This window comes from Anopheles aquasalis, chromosome 2, assembly GCF_943734665.1.
Source record: "Anopheles aquasalis chromosome 2, idAnoAquaMG_Q_19, whole genome shotgun sequence".
Classification (NCBI taxonomy): Eukaryota; Metazoa; Arthropoda; class Insecta; order Diptera; family Culicidae; genus Anopheles; species Anopheles aquasalis.
Window position 1 is genome coordinate 81,620,647 of NC_064877.1, and position 15,000 is coordinate 81,635,646.

The 15,000-nt window shown below is 49.5% G+C and overlaps 4 protein-coding genes across 5 annotated transcripts in view; 2 read left to right on the forward strand and 2 right to left on the reverse strand.

Moving 5' to 3' along the window:
- LOC126573442 (protein Star) overlaps positions 1-6,141 on the reverse strand; it is a 20,189-nt gene extending 14,048 nt beyond the window's left edge. Inside the window, exon 1 of one of the 2 annotated variants that reach the window (XM_050233581.1) lies at positions 3,840-4,797. In XM_050233581.1, coding sequence (XP_050089538.1) covers positions 3,840-3,856 — 17 coding nt within the window. In that variant the 5' untranslated portion in view covers positions 3,857-4,797. Of the gene's footprint in view, positions 1-3,839; positions 4,798-5,953 lie in introns of those variants that run through there. The other variant, XM_050233582.1, reaches the window with a different exon arrangement.
- A 199-nt stretch (positions 6,142-6,340) lies between these two features.
- Positions 6,341-13,029, forward strand: LOC126573438 (menin). The gene is made up of 2 exons (XM_050233575.1): positions 6,341-8,112; positions 8,183-13,029. Exons 1-2 carry the CDS (start codon positions 7,013-7,015, stop codon positions 9,276-9,278), a joined length of 2,196 nt encoding a protein of 731 aa, XP_050089532.1. The 5' UTR covers positions 6,341-7,012; the 3' UTR covers positions 9,279-13,029.
- A 17-nt stretch (positions 13,030-13,046) lies between these two features.
- LOC126573460 (UDP-N-acetylglucosamine--dolichyl-phosphate N-acetylglucosaminephosphotransferase) overlaps positions 13,047-15,000 on the reverse strand; it is a 5,163-nt gene continuing 3,209 nt past the window's right edge. The window contains exon 4 of the mRNA XM_050233608.1: positions 13,047-13,734. Coding sequence (XP_050089565.1) covers positions 13,233-13,734 — 502 coding nt within the window. The 3' untranslated portion in view covers positions 13,047-13,232. The remainder of the gene's footprint in view (positions 13,735-15,000) is intronic.
- LOC126573444 (beta-1,4-mannosyl-glycoprotein 4-beta-N-acetylglucosaminyltransferase) overlaps positions 13,884-15,000 on the forward strand; it is a 3,343-nt gene continuing 2,226 nt past the window's right edge. Inside the window, exon 1 of the mRNA XM_050233589.1 lies at positions 13,884-14,657. Coding sequence (XP_050089546.1) covers positions 14,179-14,657 — 479 coding nt within the window. The 5' untranslated portion in view covers positions 13,884-14,178. The remainder of the gene's footprint in view (positions 14,658-15,000) is intronic.

The window sequence follows — 15,000 nt, forward strand, 5'->3', positions numbered from 1 at the left end:
TCAGTTCACATGATTGACGCTTCCTCTGAGAAGATGAGAAACAGTCAAAGGGATACAGTTTCGTTCAGTAGCGGAGCAATTTGCATAAATTTATGTCAATCTTATCGAACACACCTGCGTGTGATATTGCAGTCGCCTTCAGGAATGCACCGTATCCCTGGCTGACTGGCGGCGGCGGCGGCGGATTCTGGTTCACACGATCGGACACAGACACTAAGTATCGATAAATACCATCCTTTACGCCTTCCGTTTACAGACGGAACCGTGGTGTCCCGCAGGCGACGGACGGACGGAGTGCGGACGTACCGAGAACCGTTATAAATGACATCGCGATCCCCCCCGCGGGAAAGGAGGATCGGCATGTCAGCCGGAGGCACGAGAAAGAAAGGAAAAAGGAAGTGCCAACCGGTGCAATCGAGAGAGAGAGAGAGTCAGGTTCTGAATTCCTCACCGCAGTATGCACCAATGGCCAGCAGTGGCCTGGCTGACTCTGATTGCGCGCTTCCGGTGGTGTCCGCCCGAAGATAGATGATGCACCTGGTGTTTGCGTCTTCGGGTGTACCCTTCACATCAAGCTGGTTGATTGCAGGTTTCTGCCACCTCCTCTTGCCACACAGCACCATTGCCCTGCATCAAAACTGTTCTGACCGACCTGCTCCTCCTCTTCAAATCCCACTTCCTAGCCCAGGGACATAAGATACACTGAGCGTGATTGGTATTATTGTTTTTTGGAGGGAAGAAATAATGACCACAAACGGTCGTTTCATTCAATTGAACGTATGTTAAGCTCTAGGCTAAGGCAGGAACGTTCCACACTCTACCAACGGATGGCCACAAACCATCGTGCAACCGAAACCAACACCTTCGATCGCGATCACTACGCACGACGCGTGTCTTTTGTTAAGTTGCTGAGAATGAGCCTCTAGCTTTTTCTTCTCTTTTTTCTTGTTTTGTTTCATCCATCGACACAGTGCGACCGGAAGTTGCGTACGGGACGTCTGCTCGGCGGCGGCGGTGATGATGATGATGATGATGATGTGTCCGACATGGCGGCACCTGGTGGAATGGAATGTAGGGGTGTGGTGGGCACCCGCGGTGAACGCACGCAGCTAATTACATACAACATACACACATCATAACGTTGGCTACGATTGCCGACGATCGCTGATGGAAGTGGAGGAAGTGGCGAGCGATCGCTTGGCCAGCATCCGATGGGCGTGATCGGTTGGCGCAGAGTAGAGGCTGGCGAGCAGTACACCATACGTGGACAAAAAATGGAAGATTTTTAACGGAAAATCTGTATGAAAAACACGTTTCCCAAGAAGAACGGCAAGAATCGTCCATAGTTCCGTGATGGTTATAACGTAACAACACCCCATTCTCTGCGATTCCGGAGGTGGTGATCGCGGAAGTAAAAAAAAAAGCGGATCTTCTCCGAAATGGACACACGCATCGCATTTCAACGCTTGTAACAAGCGGCGAGCGGGCACGCGGCCCGGTTGTAACCCCTTTTTCTGTCCGTTTCCATCGTCTATCTTAATTTCATTTCCCGGCAACTATCGGCCTGTCTGCCGGCAGTTTGTTTTTCTTCCGGATGAAGCTGTGAAATTTGGCCTTCCTGAAGGGTACCGCGAGCTATGTGTCATGCTATAGCTGCCACCGCCTCACCTCAGCCTCGCCCTTACTTTGTGTGTTCTGATCACTGAGCATCCGAGCTGAGTTTGACCAACTGTTTCTGCGCTACGCTACTCCGATCCGATCGGAACACGCAGCCCCACACCGCAAGAAGACATCTTTTCCTCGGTTGTGCCTTTCCGCTTTCTCATCCACTTCTACTTCCGATCTCTCTTGACACAGACTCGAGTGAGAGTTCCGATCGTAATGATCTTTTCTTTTGCGCTCACAGCACGCTGATGGTGCCGAGATGCTGCGTGCTGCGTGCTGCTGCTGCCGTTTCCTTCCGTTCTTCATTATTCTTCCGGTTCAAGACACCCTAATTCGATTCCCTCGACTTCCACCACAGCGGAGCAAACACCAGAGAGACCAGAGACCAGTCGCCAGCACGGTCTTTTCTTTTCTACAATTGATTTATTCAATCGACTGGCCCGTTTTCGAACGGACGGACTGATGATGCCTGGTACTCCTGCTGCCGGTGATGGCGATGGCGATGATGATGATGATGATGTGTTCACATTCTTTACGCCATCTTCCGGTTTGAGCTTCCGTCAACAACATGTGTGCACATGCCGCGACCATCGCTCTGGCATCATTTGTCGTCGGTGGACCTTCTCTTCCGGTTTTTTTTTCACCATCTGGTTGTGGTGTGATGTGACGAAGGGCGAAGGCAAACCTCTTTCATTGCGCCCACTAGAACTGGCAAGACAGTTGTATAGAGAGAAGGAGAGAGAGAGACGGACAGAGATGTCGATCGAGAGAGTGTCCTCTCAGCAGGAGGAGAAGAAGGCGGTGTTAATGCGATCGGTGGAAAACAGGAAAAGGGAGTTAATTGTCTCCAATAGAAGCTTGAGCTGATCTTTGCAGATCTGTTGCTGCTGCTGCTGCTGCTCATGGCATTAATCAAACGCATAACTCACACACTGTGTCTCTACACACTTCTTTTCTGGCCTGATCTGGCCCAAGAGATCCGGAGACGGGAGGATGGAGCAGAGCCACTTAGTCCGCGCAATAAATTAACGAGAACGAATCTTTACTCCCTTTGCTGGTTTCCCATTTTTAATTAGCCGCTCGCCGAGACGTCACCCCACGACAAAGGAAATACCCTTTGTTTTTTTTTCTTCCTCAATAACACAAACGGGGCGCGCGTCGTCGTCAGCAGCAGCTTCATGTCTTTCAGCGAGGGATGATTTCGGTTTCGATTGACCCTTCTTCTCACATAATGCTAGGTGCTGCTGTGGTTCCGCGACGCTCTCATAGCGTAGCCACGTATTCATTAATTATGAATCCTGTTCCCTATGCTGCTGGTACCAATGGCCACGCCGCCGCTGAAACGGAAGCAATAGATATGTATCGATCGTCATCGATCGATTGGTCGGTTGGTCGGTTGGTTGGTTGGTGGGCAGCAGGAAGAGGCATGTTTGAATTAAATTAGACCAAACTATCCGTTCGCCCCTTGTGTTTTCAATCCTTTACCGCCCTAGCTTCTCCCATTTTTCCAATTTATTTATGCTGGAATCCGTATTTCGGGCCAGCATTACCAGCAACTCACTGGTGGCTGTTGTGGCCGCGGCGGCAGCAGGTACCAGGTGGCTCATTTCTCCCACGGCACTGATCAAACAGACGAAGACGATTCTCCTCCGGGAATCGATAGCGGGTTTTCCATAAATCACAATAAGAGGAAGATGAGTGTACAGAGAGAGAGAGAGATGCGTATGTTGGGAATCGGTGCCGACCTGCCAGTGATTGGGAACTGGAAGCAGCGTGTCGACAGGAAATGGGCAATATTTTGATCAAGAATAAACAATCGATGCCTCCCACATTCGTGATGGACGATGTATTACACATGTTTGCACGGAAAGTGTTAACGATGCTCGGTGGTGCATCTATCACCGAAAAAAGGGTTTAACGACGGCCTGGTATCTGATGTGATACACATCGTGATGCTCAAAGTGATGCATTCCACCTGATGTAGCAGCACTTCGTAGTAACCAAGCGCTGTGGTTGTTGCAAAGGATGTTGTTTATAATACTCCGGGGCCACACAAATCTTTAGATCGCAGTAACGATGGGGACTGGGATGAATCCAGTTTTTAATTCATCTCAGGGAGCTTGGTGGTTATATTTATGTTACATTCATAAAACGTGTCCTATATTTTTACTTACGAGCTGAAGATCGTCATCCTGAAGCTTTCCTTTTTTATGCCGTGCTTAGTCACAAGTCCAACGTTAACGAAAGAGTGATCGTTGCAGGGCAAAGCGACGTAGTAAACGGCGTTCACGGTCGTCAGTCAGTCACAGATGCTGTGCTTGATATATCTGGTGGTGCATTGGACAGACGACGTTTCTATGATACACTCCCACTCCGAGTGTGCCAGTCGTGGATGGCAATACGAACTACCAGCGCACCAACCAACGGGAAGGAGTTTTACACTTTCGCAGACCAACGTCCGGTCGTCACAACCACCGGGTCCCGCAAAGGCACACACAATAATACGGTGGATATTGGAAATCTCACTAAACCGGACGCGGGAGCATGTTCCCCGGAATAAAAACCGTATAACACCGTCGGACGGCGGGCGACTTTCAATCCGTTTTCGATAGTATTGCGTGGGGACGGGCGAGTTCCGACTTTCTGCCGTTGAAGATGGATTTTATGATGCACTTTTCCCAGCATGCGAAACGATCGTCATCAAAGTCGCACCAAAACGGCACTTTGGGCATTCGAAATACAAACGGAGTGCCCCCCTTTTTGCGTGGGAAATCCAGACGAACCAACCAAACGAATGCAGCGCCACGGTTGACGAGTGAACGAGCGTTGGAGCTGCCCACAACAACACCAGCACACCAGCAGTTAATCGGTGCGCCACTACAAATCGATTAAATCGTCTCCCCTAGAGCGATCGAGGACAACCTTCAGTGCGGTCCACGAGTGACGTCGTGCGCTGCGCTGGAACCAGTTGACAAACAACCCGTTTCGACCGTATATGCGAACAATTGGTGACTCTGCTACGACCATCCACTACACTAGAGTGCGATCGCGGATCGATCGCGCTGACGTAACAAGCGGTTCCCGCCACTGATCGCTCACCAGAACCTCGCGATGACGGCGACAACGCACAACAAGACGCGACAACCGACCGAGCAACAATAATTTTGTGTTTTTTTTGTGCAGCGAGAAACACTAGGATCACACAATCGTGGGACAGAGATGGTGCCACGAGTAGAGAGAGAGCGCAGATCTCCGACGAATCCCGAAGCATCCGAACCCGACTGGGCACGAAGACGCAACGAAGGCGACCCGAATGCACCGGGGTCTGAGCTGCTGCGGTGCATCTCTGCGAAAGACAGAGAGGGAGACAGCTAGCAGCCAGGTGTGCCAAGGGTGCAGATAAGAACTTTTGGAATTCTTGCACCTGGCCCAAAATGGGAAGTCGCCTAAAAAACAAAAGGACACAGTTGGCTCGTAAACAGATAAGAGGCGCCGCAGAAGCTGAAGGAAAGAATCCAGCGATCCAAGCAACCTTCAAGGTAATGCGTCAACCATCTCCTGACGGTGTTTCGGCCTGCTGGTGTTTCGAAGATTTACCGGACTGGTCGGTCCCCCGGAGGGGTCAGGTCAACGTGCCGCCGAGAAGCCCCACATATTTTCGGCGATGGTTCTCATATTACACGATAATTGGGAGCATGCCCGTGGTCGCCATGGAGTTTCCGTGTTTCCGAATGTAGGACACACCGTTCTTATAACAACCACTGCCAAGAGGATTGCTAACTCCGTCGATCCGCCATGCCTTCGCCGTGGCCCAAATTTAATAGAAACTTGCAGCGATTGGGTGGGATAAAAATTGAATTATTATTGAATAAGGCATTATTTTTACACCACGCAGTACCAATCGTCGCGTGTGCGTATTTAGCAGCCAATATGACCATCTAGGCTCATAAAAAGTGCCGCTTTCGCGCTCGCGATCCGGACAATGACCGGACCATAAATTTGTGTTTGGTGGCTGCTCTTCGCCTTTTTCGAGAAAACCCCCGTCCGTCATCAACCAAGCACAGGTGCGGATGATGTGCCGTGACCGATGGAACCACCTTTTCGAACAAAGAAATCGGTGTGATTCATACGGTTTGTTGATGCGGCCAAACGTTTCTCTGGTTTAATAACTTGCCGATGCCGCTACTAGTGTTTACAATTTTGCGCAGATCCGAGCATTTTTTCTACCCAGCATCACTGCCTCCCATCCATCGTGACCTCGCTCGCTCGTTGTTGCTACAATACTCACTCACCTGGTTCCGTGGGCTCGTGGGAAACGGCCGGAATCGCAAATGGCCAACGCACTCTCGCCAAAGTCGGATCGTTCACAAGGGTCGCGGCACTGGCTAGGAAAACATTTGAGGCACGAAAACGACTTATTTCTAAAATAAAACAATAATCTTCACTCCCAAACCGCTCTTCCAAGCTTCCTTCCTCTTCTTCCACTTCTTCGCAGCGTCGTCGCCTTCCTCCACGGACGTCAGATCGGACGGATGCCAGCAAGCAAACGGACACCCACTTTTCCCATTCAAGGCAGAGGCGGGACGGGCTCGCCCATAGTGCGAGTACACAAAGAATTGTCAAATCGGTTTTGCGCGGCAATCGGTGGGAGGTGGGGTGGTGGGTATGTGCCAACTCTTCCCGAAGAAGGAACCACTTTTATCTTTTTCTCCCCATCGTAGTCGCGAAAAACGGCACAAGGAAAAAGGGGCAAAAGAAGGAGAGTGAAATAACGCCAGCCAACCAAAAGGGACAAGCCATCGAACCGACGCGCCAACGCACCGTCCAAAGTGTCCTGGAACGAGCGGATTACTGTGCGCGCGCTTTCCGTCGGGAAAAACGGGAAAATCTATATCTACGACGTATTGACCACGTCAGTGTCGAAATTTCGCGATTACGAGCCCGGCCGAGATAGTGCATGGGAATGGTGGGGCAAGGTGAGGTGTGACGGGGAGGTGGCAATCGAATCGGACGGAATCGAATCGAATTATCGAATTCCTGGAGCAGCAGCTGCGACAAAAAAAAACAAGCCAGCGCCAAAAGTGAGACGCCAAAATGTGATGTCCTTGGAGCCATGTAAGTGTGTGCGTGTGTGTGCGCGCACCGTTGGAGCATTTTCACCTGAAGCAAAGGACGACGCATCGATCGCCAAGCCGGCGACGGCTACCGTGGTCGTCGTGATGTGATGCTGAAGGTTGGAGTAGTTGGAAGCCGCTCGGCGAATCCTTTCAAGTAGTCCTTCCTTTGGTTGGGCAGGAGAAAAGTGCAAACAACAACGACAAAAAAAACATTATCGACGGTGACTGCGATGACGGAGTTTTGCGACGCCGTCATTAAGCTGTTCCCGCTCCGCGCGATACCGGACGTGATCAAGCTGTTCCGGCAGCAGCTGAGCAATCGCGAGGAGGAACCCGACCTCACGCTGCTGTCGATCGTGACCGGGCTGATCGAGCATTCGCTAACGACGAAGGTCCTGGAATCGAACGGTGCGTCCTCGTCCACAGCTGCTAACAACAACAACAACAACAATGGAGAAGCAGTCGCTGGTGGCAAAGCAACCGGGGCAGTCGATGGCGGTGGAGGGAACTTTCCGATCATCCGCTACGACACGATCGAGGCGCTGTACAAACGATTCAAATCGGTCCTGGCACCGATCGAGAAGCTGCTGGTGAAGAATACGACCGATTCAAAGTTTGCGAACCGCGAAATCATCAAGAAAGTTTCGGACATCATCTGGAACTCGCTGCTGCGTAGCTCGTACAAGGACCGGGCGCACCTGCAAAGTCTGTACAGCTACCTGTGCGGTAATAAGCTGGATTGCTTCGGAGTTGCGTTCGCCGTTGTGGCCGGTTGCCAGATGCTGGGCTACCGGGATGTGCATCTGGCCATCTCGGAGGATCACGTGTGGGTCGTGTTCGGGAAGACGGGCGACGAAACGATCGAGGTCACGTGGCACGGCAAAGGGGCGGAGGATAAGCGTGGCCAGTCGGTCGCACCCGGTGTGGAATCACAAACGTGGCTGTACGTCGCGGGCAATCCAGTCGTTTGCAATCGCTACATGGAGGTAGCGGCCATCGTATCGGCCATCAATCCATCGCTCACGGCGACGAGCGCCTGTCTGGAGGTGGCGGACATGCAGCAACAGTTGCTCTGGTTGCTTCACGATATGGGCCACCTGAAGCGCTACCCGATGGCCCTCGGCTGTTTGGGCGAACTGGAGGAGGTCGAACCGACGACTGGCCGCAAAAGCTGCGAAGAGCTGTACAACGAGTCGGTACGATCGGCACAGATCTACTACCGGAACCATCACGTCTATCCGTACACGTACCAGGGTGGTTACTATTACCGAAAGAATCGGTACCGGGAAGCATTCGCCTCGTGGGCCGACAGTAGCGATGTCATACGATTGTGAGTCAGGGCGAGAAGGGATTGGCATCCGATGGAAGGAATAAAATGTTTGTTTCTTTTCGTTTTTCAGGTACAACTATTCGCGCGACGATGAGGAAATCTACAAAGAGTTCCTGGACATCGCCAACGAACTGATCCCGCAGGTGATGAAGCTGGAAAGCTCGGGACATTCGGCGCGCAGCATACTGCGTGATGCGTCTTGCTTCGCTAATCTGCTGCGCTTTTACGACGGCATCTGCAAGTGGGAAGAGGGCAGCCAAACGCCTATCCTGCACATCGGTTGGGCCAAGCCACTGGTTGCTACGATTGCCAAGTTTGATCACGACATACGCTCGCAAGTGATTATCCAGTGTGCCGATCAGGAACCACAGGCGCAGCATCACACGGCGGCAGTAGGCTATGAAAATGGCAAAAATGGAACCGGCGTTACGACGGTGCCCGCGGATGATCCCACGGACAAGGGTGCACCGCATCACAACAATAACAATACCATCACGAAGGCAGATGCCAACATCACTGGCACAAATGGTAGCACGCGAGTAGCAAAGGCGATCGCCGTGGCCTCCTCCGTTACTTCACTACCGAAATCGCTCGAAGCGCTGGTAGGCAAGTGCGGCGAGAAGCTACTCAATCCCGAGTTTCTTCTGCAGGGCGGTGGACAACCATTTACGACGGAAGAAGTCAGTGCCGGTCCAGTCGATGATGGGTTGTCGGCCACTGGTGCCCCCACTACGGTCTCTGCAGCATCTAACCACCAGCAATCGGTAAGCAAGGGCACGAAGTGCAATGCCAGCAATGACGCACTGGCTCAAGAGCCCAAGAAACCGGCCCAGGAGGAGCAGTCCCGGCAGAACAAGGTGGAAGAGGAGGAAGAAATTACGGAACCGAAGCGGCCAGTCATTGTGCTGTACAGTCAGAAGATGAAGGGACTGAAGAATCTGCTGCTGGCGGAGAAGCTCAATACGAATGCGATCTCCCTGCAGATCACGGCCCAGAGCCAGGTGCAGGTAGGTGGAAAGAAGCTACGGGGTCACGCAGCTGCTGCGCTCGCCATGGGAGGTGGTGGGCTCGGCAGTGGGGCTCTCGCACACCACCATCATGCATCGATCGGTGGTGATGGCAACGAGGGTAGCAACACGCGATCCAAGCGAGCTCGCAGAGAGTAGAATGACCACCCCGGCCAGACACTTGGATCCAAACAATGATTTATGATGAGTTTATCATTCGAACCGGAGCAACTGAAATGCTCGGCGGCAGGAATTTAGTTTCTATGTTACATACCTACTTAGCTAAGCACAACTATTTAACAACACGAATTCCATTCCAACGCACACAACTCTGCTGACCTGACCTACTACTAACTTACTGCTAGTCGGGCAAACTCTGCTTATTTATGATTCTTTTTTGTTTTATTTTTTATTTAACTCTATGTTTATTGTTATCTCAGTAAAATTGACTGTTCGTGCTCGGCGTTTTTTTATCTTTGGAAAAGCCTTACTCCTCTAGCATGAAATGCACTATTCTACGGAGCGTTTCCGTCTTTTTACTTGCTCTACTTGCACGTACAACCCACACAGACACGCTATGCTAAATGCATTTCTCTTATTATTCTATTGTGATTATGTTCTAAGTTAGAAAATAAGCTATTGTTAAACGAGATCCCTTTCGGAACGGAGCGTTCCGAACGCATCGCTTGAAGGAAGGGACTTTATTTCCAGGCCAAGTGTAGGCTTATCATTTTTAAACTATGCTTTGATTTGAGAACTTTGAGAGGGGCAGAGAGCTGCTTTGTAGTGCACCTGTAAGGTATGTTACAAGTAATGTTAAGATTAAGGAGCGCAGAAGCAGCAGCAGTAACTGCATGAGAGCAACAATCAATCAAACGATATCGGAGTCACTTGCTATGCAATAGATGGTTTAAGGATAAGATGTGTTTAGTGTGAGTGTGTGTGTCTGTGTGTGCTATGGAGGAAAAAGGTTCGTTGAACCGTTGGTTTAAAGTTTTTCGTTTATCACTTGCCACGCACCCTTTCTCTTCTACTCGTGCCGAGCTTTGAACTGTGTTGTATTTATTGGTCTTCTATACGATAAGCAAAACCCTTCAAAAACCCCTTCGTTATTCGTTGTTGATTTTTTATTATTAAAACAAAAATGAACTTATTCGACCAACAATCAAAAGCTAAAATGGTGTAGAAGCACACGTGTCCTTGGCAAAGCCAACACAATTGATGAAAAAATTTGTTATAAAATGAAGATAGTTCCGCGAAACAAGTAAAACAAAGATTACACTACCCTGGACTGCAACATGGACCTGAGAAGCTAATTATCAATGTAGTGGAAAGCAGAGGAACAGTCAGCGACACAACACAAACACACAATGGCTAGTTTTCTAGTATATACGATCGAAATTGAAAAGTACAAAACATGTTAAAACGATGAAAATTGAAACACACATTAGTAGAATCTCCCCAGTGTCGGGCGGCCCATGCATGGGCGAGCACTCCAAATTACTCCCGAATTGGATCTTTCCAGCAAAATCATTCAAAGTACCAAATCATGAAAGAAGTGTAGTACCTTTTCCTAGTGAAAATTTTGATAAACGATAAGCTTTTGCGAGAAATTCGGGAATCATCAATCAGGAAGCAGACGTAAGCCAGCAAAAGGCGGGTACAACCAACTAAATTACCTACACTATTCGGCCACGTGGGAGCAGTGTCACAGGACAGCAGGAAGAAACATTGGAAAAGCGGAGAAGAGAGAGAGAGAAAAAATGGGAAGCGAGAATCACAATTCTGACTGACATGAACCTGAACGTTTAGCGATGGTGGGCCCGGTATCTTAATTTATAATCAAAACTATTCAAACTTTTGGGTGAAAGACTGGTATGGCATCGGTTGCTTTTGAAATCCATAATCGATCACATTTGAGAAGCTTGATCTTCTCGTTCCTTTGTTTGAGGTGCCTCCAGTCCCTGGTATTTTCTTCACCTAGATAACAAACTCACGCACACCCGGTGAAAACCAATAGTCACTGCAAGGCAACACTATACTTGTAATCATAATGCTATGGCACACACGATGCTACTAGAAAGAGACTATCGTGGAACATGTTTAAGTTTAAGTCGTATATATCGTACACACTATCCTAACAGAAGAACAGAAGTACAGTGGGAGAAAACGCCAAGCATATATTGACGAATGTTACATTCCTTGTTCAGAACAGAACCGCTATGGCATGGGGCGCATTCCGCTAGAGCAAAACCTTAACATTAACGAGCAGCACCAACAGCGCACACATCAACAACAATATATTGTGCCATTACCGCCATGATCAGTTAACGTGGGCTAAAGGGGCGCTAAGGGTGCCTCTCTAGTCCTTTAACATCACTTTGTAACATCACAACCAGATCACAGCTATAGATCACCCAACAAACACAGAAAGAGAGAAAGAGAGAGAGATTGTGAGAATCAAGTACAAGTCCCAGAGAGTGTTGTTAGTTTGTGCTATATCTTATCAGTAGAGATGTAGCGAGCATAAATGTATTTGTTATCGAGGATGAGGAGGATCCAACGGCAACATTAATGACCGAAAGTGGAGGGGGATCGTATCGTTAAGTCCTTATAGCACTAATCTACTAATTTAATGTGTTTTGTGATGTTGATCGCTCTATTTTTTTTGGCGATAACTGGATCTAACTGTACTGAGAAATGGTAGAGGCTATTTGTTTTCTTCATGGACCTTCCGCGTCCAAGTGTATCCCTGTGAGGAGGTGGGTCCTTGGGTCTGGTGGTTATATGCCTGTTGTTACTACTTTTTAGGCCGCTATCGTATCAACATCGCATCTCGCGCATAGCAAGATGTTCTTTCTTTCTCGATTCGCGCGAATTTTCTTTCCATGGGTATCCGTGGAGGGAATGGAGGAGTGCACGGTCTGATGGATGGATTGGTGGGGCAGTAGTAGTCGTAGTAATAGTTGTAGCTGCTGTGGCAGTGGGTAGTGTGATAAGCTTATTATTTTGCGACAATGTAGAAGGACTGTGATTGGTGGTGATGAAGAGAGAAACAAGCATTATAGTGAATAGCTTAGAGCGGTAAGGTGGTGCTCCTCCTCCTTCTACAGCAGCATACCTTCCTCCCTTCCCGTATTCCCCGTTTACTGGAACGCGATAAGAGCGTTGTATTCCAAGCAACCAAACCCAATAAAGCACCACGGTAAATCAGAGAACAATAGCATAGCATTATACATATTGATACTCCGGTTTAGCAAAGGTCCTGTGGGCATAGCCAAGCGTGCGACTGTGCGCGTTTGGCACTGCGAGGAACTGATTGAACTGAGCGAAACGAAGGCTGGCGGAACAGGTGAAAACATCAAAACAAATCGTGTAAGAAATCATGCAAGATGAACAGCTACTAGCAACAATATGCAACATGGTGCAGATTAATAATATGATTGGCAAAACACCCGCGTATATGAAACATTTATATATATTTTTGAGAAAATATTCATATACTTATACATAAGAGTGTATCAATCAAATCAAAAAGCGGAAGGGACCGCTAACAAGCATATATGCAAGCAAATCCAAAAGCAGAAGAGGGAAATGCACACCTCCAGGCCCCATCCCATTGGTATCTAAGCGGAACTTCTTCATCCATTTTTCAATAGAGACACAGCTGGTAATTGCTGTTCCATAGTGTAGCAGCAGCAAACCACTTCAAATAACCCGGGAAAATATCCTATTCTTGCCCTCGGCGAGCCGGGCTATACGCCTCGGCCATGTGTACTACTATATATAGCAGAATGGGAGAGAAAGGGAGTGACACAGATTGGAATGTTGGAGAAGAAAAACTGGATTGTAAAACAAAATATATACAACATGTGAACATGCCACTGGAAAATAAAAGTTGAAAACTGTACTGCATTGCCGCGTTAATCGTTTTCATCAAAGAAGCCATCGCGGATTCAATTTATTTCAGTCAAAAAATTTCCTCGACCAGCAAGCTCATCTAATAACATCACACAATTCGAGGGCCGTTACCTTAGAGGAGTTCCCAGCAGCTAACAAACGCTTTGGTGTTTTACCCGATCCCCGCAAAACCCAACCCTACCATATCTGGGTTCAGTTGGCATCGTAGAAGTAATGCGCCAGTGGGTAGCGTATCGTGAAGGCAAATAGTGCGCAGATCAGCTGGAAGCCCACCAGCAATCGATTCAAACGATCCTCCCGGATCGGTCCGGTCAGCAGGATGGCAAAGTTGATGATCGTAAAGTTGTTACACGTGACCATTTGTCCGCCGTCTTCCGTCGACAGCTCGCAGCGAATCAACCGCAGGTGGCGAAACACGTGGTAACACAGGCGCCCGATCGCGTTCAGTTCGCTCACGCGGAACTGAGTGCGGCTGATGTGCAGCAAATCCGTCTCTGGGTCATGCTTGGGCATGCGGTGCCGTGGGCACGGTATGAAACGGAACAGCTGCGGTACGGAGTAGAGAAAGTTGAGCACTTGCGGGATGAAGAACAACAGCACGGTTTTGCTAAAGTGGCCCAGAATGCCGACCACCGCGAACGTCATCCCAGAGAGATAGTTAAACGTATCGCCCACAAACACCTCCGAAGGATACCTGCGGAAAGAGAAAAAAAGGCTCATTAGCACGCTGGTAACGGAAACCAAACTACAATTTTCAAAAATATGTTTCGCAGCAGCCTCGAGTGTAGCTGCCAACACTGCCGTCACAACGCAGCGAGGAGCGGAGGAGGAGGTGAGGAAAGAAGGGAGCGAGGTGCGTTTTGCGTCGTCCTGTTCATTTAAAAAATCCACAACCAGCAGACCAGATCATCCTCAGCGAATTCCAAGAATGGGACGATAAGAAGAGTGAAATTTAGGAGTGTAAAAGCACAATGTAAAGTGAAGGCTTGCACAGGGGTTAGCTGAAAAAGTTGTCAAGGATAACTGGATCCGAAAGAAAGTTTGCAGCTGTTCGCAGTGGTTCTGCCCCCGAGCGTTATCGATCCTTGCGGACCGAAGAATATCGTCCTACGCCGGTGCCCCTCGCGTTCCTGCTCGGATGTATCCGGGTGGCAAACGCAAGCTGGATGTCCGTCTGTTCCTATGGGGTCTGTTTCTGCTGCAAATCTCACTCATCTGTCTGTTTCTGCTGTTCGGCACTTTGCTGGTGTCGCCAGCGACGGACGATACCAGCGAAGAGATCGCAGTAGCTGAGCAACGGCGGCCACAGGATGATGGCAACGCAGTGGCCTCTTCGATTGGCCAAGTTTGGTCCTCTTTCGGTGTACGATTCATCTCCCACCGGACGTCGGGTGGGGCGTCACCCGATGTCGGGACGAAAACAGCTGAAAGCAACTCTCTGCTACTCCGCCGCAACTTCTCTCAGCGCGAGAATGCGCCGTATGGTGATGCGTACTACCATGGTGACGCCATCGCCGGTCAGCTGTTGGACGGAAAGCAGCACCCAAGACACCCCAAATACCGACCGTGGATCCAGCGAGCCCTACCGGTACCGGCGCGTGCCAAACAAGCTTTCAGGTAAGCGAGACACCCAGGGCCAGCTACTGCTGGTCCGACTCTCACGGGTGGTCACAAAATCCTGTCTGACCAAATGTCTAAAGTTATTTGCATAAACCGCCTTGTCCTCGATTGGCAAAATCATCTTCAATTGAACCAATCATCGCAACACCGGTGTATGCGCACGGCACATGCCATCCCATCGCAAAGTGGTCACGTACTCGAGAGAGTACGCGGCTCCTATCCAATCAGAGATAGAGTGACACAAACATCCTCCCACAACTAGAACATCGCTTCTTCCGGGTTGAGTGCTTTACTAATGGGGTTAATAGTGCATCAGTAGAAGACGAAGAAACCGGAGGAA

Excerpts from the sequence above, each read along its gene's own strand:
- LOC126573438 (XM_050233575.1), top strand. The coding sequence starts at position 7,013 with ATGACGGAGTTTTGCGACGCCGTCATTAAGCTGTTCCCGCTCCGCGCG. Across the intron at positions 8,113-8,182 it reads AGTAGCGATGTCATACGATT|GTACAACTATTCGCGCGACG; the intron begins GTGAGTCAGGGC and ends TTCGTTTTTCAG.